Consider the following 5,172-nt stretch of genomic DNA (forward strand, 5'->3'; position numbering starts at 1 on the left):
CTTCTACTTAAGTTTCAAATGAACCATTTTTAATATTTTTAGATTTAATACTGTCTACACAATTAAAGTATATTTATTGGTTACTAGGCTAGCTTCTTCAAACTTGAACCAAGCAGTACTCATAATGGTATCCTTTGTTTAAAAACACAGTCCAGGAAACCAGCAGCTACTCGGATGAATATTGATGGCTTTAAAGAAAATAGCACCCTTTTAAGAGCAGATACGTATTGGAAAGGAAATAATTGTCTCCAAAGGCCCGTTCACATCTTTCCCCCGTGACAGTGACACATGAAGAGATGCAATCTTGTCACATGCGTTGGTGGGAATTCTTCATGGCTCCGAAGGACACTTTTCCTATTGTTCCCTGCCCCCCACGCCCCTCCAGCCCCGAAGCAGTTCCCCAGTTCTTCCATCAGCAGGTCCTTCACGGGCTAAAGAGCACGGCTCCGCAGGCCAGCCCGGCTAACGGGGGGCCACGATGACTTCATTTCCCCGAGGAAGCGCAGCCTCCGGCTCCCGAGCCTCCGAGGCCGGCAGTGCCTTCCCGGCCTCCGGGACCAGCGCCCCAGGAGGCCCGGCGGCTCCGCAGACCCGGGAAGCCCCGCCGCGGAGGCGCCCTGCTCACTTCGGGGGCTTTTGTTTCTCGCCTCCGCCTTCCTTTTTCAAAAGCCCAGAGTTCATTGGTTTGCTTCGGTACCAGCAGAACCTCTCCCAGTGTCACTTCCAAATATAGGCTTTCTTCCCACCAGAGCCGACCTGGGACCCTGCAGGCGCCCCTCCGGCCCCGCCAACGTGTGGTCCCAGTGCGTTGCTTCTACCTGACATCCGGAAGCCAGGCCCGGTTTTTTTTTGTTGTTTTTTTGGGTGGTTTTTTTTTTTTTTTTTAGAAATCACAGATCCTAGGACGATCTAGCGCTCAGAGAGCACGGATACCTGGCAGAGCTAAAGGAGTGAAATTACCTCTCTTGAAAATACTTAAGCACTTTTTTTTATTCCTCTCCCCACTGAAATCCCGAAGAACTGCCCATTTTGCGGCAGAATAATTTAGTCTGACAACAGATTCTTCCTCTGTTCACAGCTGTCCCAGAGGGAGGAGCTGAAACCCGAACCTCCGCGCGGCGATTGGCTCCCGCCGGCAGGAGCGAGGAAAAAACCCACCCGGCCGAAAAAACGGCTCAGTCCCCGCCGGAGCCCGGCCACTGCGGAGGCGCGCGCCCTCCCTCCGCGCACCTGAGCGGCGGCCCAGCCCCGCCGGCCGCGATGCTCTAGGGACCGGCCGCGTCCTCCCGCCGGACCGTTATCCGCCGGCGCCCGCCAGACCCGCCGGCAAGATGCCGCGCTCTTTCCTGGTCAAGAAGCATTTCAACGCCTCCAAAAAGCCAAACTACAGCGAACTGGACACACACACAGGTAAAAAAATAAAATACATAATAATAATAAAAAAAGGAAGGGAGGGAGGGAGGGAAGGAAGGAAGAAAGGGAGGGAGGGAGAGAAATTAAAAATAAATAAATTATACTTATATACATCCAAAATATATAAATAGATATTACAACTCAAATACTATTACAAAAGAACTAAATGCTAGATTGTTTTCCTTTTTAAGTCGTGTCCTAAAAGAGAGTTCAGATTATTTTGATCATTCAGGATAAATTTTAATTGAAAGCTTTTAAAACGTTTAACTGACAAGGAAAACTTCATTCAACTCTCTGCAGCTTCATTTTCTAAAGCCTGTGTGTACATGCATAATGAATATATGCAAGATGAGTAACACAACACGTAGCTGTTGAAGTATTGCTTTTTTTCATGTAATAAGGCGCCTTTCCTTTAGAAAGCAGCTCGGTTTACACACATCTCTGTACCTAGAGTCATAAGCCTGCAAGTAACGCATGCACAAAATGAAAAACAACTTTTATGTATCTTTGAAAATAAAATCTAAGTGTTCCCTCCTCCGCCGGGGACGGCGAAGGCACTGGCCTGGCTGTGCTCCTGGCTCACTGAGCGCTGGCCTCGCTCCTGTCACACTCTACACAGGAGGCAGAGCTGTGCATGCAGCACAGTAACTACCACCTAGCAGCCAGGGTGGAGTCAAGTGAAGTCTTCATTATAGAGCACCGTGCGTGTTGCCAAGTAGCCTCTCGGTGTATGGTTAATGCTTTACCTTAACCTCCTCTTCTTTCCATTTCTTCCCCTAGTGATCATTTCCCCGTATCTCTATGAGAGTTACCCCATGCCTGTCATACCACAACCAGAGATCCTCAGCTCCGGAGCCTACAGCCCCATCACCATGTGGACTGCGGCAGCTCCATTCCACGCCCCGCTACCCAGTGGCCTCTCTTCTCTTTCTGGATATGCCTCATCCTTGGGTCGAGTGAGTCCCCCTTCTCCATCCGACACCTCCTCCAAGGACCACAGTGGCTCAGAAAGCCCCATTAGTGATGAAGAGGAAAGACTACAGTCCAAGCTTTCAGACCCCCATGCCATTGAAGCTGAGAAGTTTCAGTGCAGTTTATGCAATAAGACCTATTCAACTTTTTCTGGGCTGGCCAAGCATAAGCAGTTGCACTGTGACGCCCAGTCGAGGAAATCCTTCAGCTGTAAATACTGTGACAAGGAATACGTGAGTCTGGGCGCCCTTAAGATGCACATTCGGACCCACACCTTACCCTGTGTCTGCAAGATCTGCGGCAAGGCGTTTTCCAGGCCCTGGCTACTCCAAGGACACATTCGAACTCACACTGGTAAGAGAAAACGTAGACAGGAACGTTGCTCTCTCACAGACTGAAGCTCTGGGTTGGCATTGGGGTGTGCAGTGAGTAGTGACACAGTGCTTTTAATGATGGATGATCATTTATAGCTACTTCCTGATGACTCAAAAAGTCCTTGGAGCACACACTGCTTCGTTTCTTTTTTAACAGCCTCTGCTCCAGAGACTGCAGACAGGAATTGAGACTTTGGGAAGTAGATTCAGAAGGTTTGGTCTCAAAGATCAGTTAGAAAATCAGGAAAGAGGTACTTGAATGTTTGTTCTGTGAAACTGTTTCCAATAATCAGCAAATATAAACGTTGCTATCGCAAAGTAGTTGATAGGTAGATGGTTTTCCTCCTATAGTTTTCTGTTAGTCATCTTTTTGCTGTAATATATATCACCCTATAGCAAGTTGCAGTGATTAGAACTGAATTTGCTTTCAGTTGCTTTGTTATTTGCTGCTGATTTTTTTTTTTTTTTTATTCCTAGCACATTCTGCAGGGAGTCAAGGCATTTATCCAGACTTAGTCATAATACAGAAAGAGGGAAAAGGGGAGATATTGGGAAATGTTGGGAGGAGCTAAACATTAGCTTCACCTGCTGAAGCAGGAAGTTTTAATTAGTGAAAGTCCTAAAAATACATGAGTTATTTCTACATACTGGCAGCAGCAACGAGATGCTTAATGTGATTTTTTTTAATGCAACATTCAAATTTATCTTAAAGGGTTAGATATTAAACTAAGTATGTATTATGGGGAATTTTAATCAAGTTTTGCTGCTTCTCATTCTTTTGGCAAAATGTGATTATTCATGAACGTTATCTGTCTTTACGTTTCCTCTAAAAACACTGACTGTCTTTCTTTTCCCCCTACTCTGCCTCCACCCCAGGGGAGAAGCCTTTTTCTTGTCCTCACTGCAACAGAGCATTTGCAGACAGATCAAATCTGAGGGCGCATCTGCAGACCCACTCTGATGTAAAGAAATACCAGTGCAAAAACTGCTCCAAAACCTTCTCCAGAATGTCTCTTCTGCACAAACATGAGGAATCTGGCTGCTGTGTAGCACACTGAGTGACGCAATCAATGTTTACTCGAACAGAACGCATTTCTTCACTCCGACCAAATGATAAAGAAAAGTCCAAAGGCATTTTCTCTTGTGCATATCGACCAAATAATATGTATAGACACACACACACACACACACACACACACACACACACACACACACACACTAAAAGCTGCAAGAGCATGGAATCCATGTGTTTAAAGTTAATCCTTTCCATGTGAAGTTTAAAAGTACTATATATTTACTGACAGCTAGATAGAGAGAATAAAAGACAAGGATCTTTCTCTTCAAAGGTGAAGCAAAAAGCACATTGTATCTTTTCTTACTAAGAAAGAATGCAAAGATTTACATTGCTGCCAAATCATTTCAACGGAAAAGAACAGTATTGTTTTGTAATAGAGTTTGTAATAGAATTTCTTATAGGAAGAGAATCTGCCAGACACTATCTCAGGTGCCTTATAAACTATTCCAAGTTTACTTCATTACATGTCTAATGTCTGGTTACCGTTGTTGAACTAAAGCTTTTTTTGATCGCCTGTAATGCTTTAAACTGTATTTTTAGGGGAGAGAGGAAGAAAAAGAACAAGAACAAAACACCGGAGACTGTATTAAAAGTGTTTTTGTTTTTGTTGTTGTGTTTGTTTTGCCAATAAACAGTATGTGCCTTGGGGAGGAGGGAAAGACTAGCTTTGAACATTCCTGGTGCATGCTCCATGTCTTACTTTTAAGATAATTTTTAATGATTTTCTAAAATTAATTAAAGATGGGAATAAGTGCAAGAAAGGATTCTTAGAAACTCAGTAATGTACTTAAACTATTTTAAATGCATACAACAAATGCAATCTATACAACACCCTTTCCAAGTGCCTTAATTGTATAGTTGCTGAGTTAATGTAAATTTGTGTTTATTTTTATATGATTGAATGAATTTTGTATGAAAATGAGATGTTTTCTATAGCTAATGTTGAGACTTGTGAAATTGTCTCTTTTTTAAAAAACAATTTTCAAGGTCCTTTTTTACAATAAACATTTTTGATTTAAAATCTAATGTGTGTATACTATTTTCAGGGACTTTACTTACTTCATGATTAGCACCAAACTGCTACACAAAGAATTGTTTCTTTTGTTAATAAGAAAAAAAGTGAAGTGTTTTTTATGAATATTAAGTGATATTTTACATGTTCGCTTATAATAAAATGCCAAGACTTTTTCTTTACTCTTAAGATAACCATTAGAAAGATATCATCATGATGGTAGCTGTTAATAGAGCCTTTTTAAAAATAGAACACTTTATGAATGCTAAAAATATTTACATTATTGATAGTCAAGAATATTTTAAGACTTTATTTATGATGACTTT

General features: G+C 42.7%; 1 protein-coding gene across 1 annotated transcript; it reads left to right on the top strand.

Moving 5' to 3' along the window:
• Positions 1 to 1,182: 1,182 nt before the first annotated feature.
• Positions 1,183 to 4,860, top strand: SNAI2 (snail family transcriptional repressor 2). The gene is made up of 3 exons (XM_008143269.3): positions 1,183 to 1,410; positions 2,194 to 2,739; positions 3,636 to 4,860. Exons 1-3 carry the CDS (start codon positions 1,332 to 1,334, stop codon positions 3,815 to 3,817), a joined length of 807 nt encoding a protein of 268 aa, XP_008141491.1. The 5' UTR covers positions 1,183 to 1,331; the 3' UTR covers positions 3,818 to 4,860.
• The last annotated feature ends 312 nt before the right edge of the window (positions 4,861 to 5,172 follow it).

Source organism: Eptesicus fuscus, chromosome 19, assembly GCF_027574615.1.
Source record: "Eptesicus fuscus isolate TK198812 chromosome 19, DD_ASM_mEF_20220401, whole genome shotgun sequence".
Classification (NCBI taxonomy): Eukaryota; Metazoa; Chordata; class Mammalia; order Chiroptera; family Vespertilionidae; genus Eptesicus; species Eptesicus fuscus.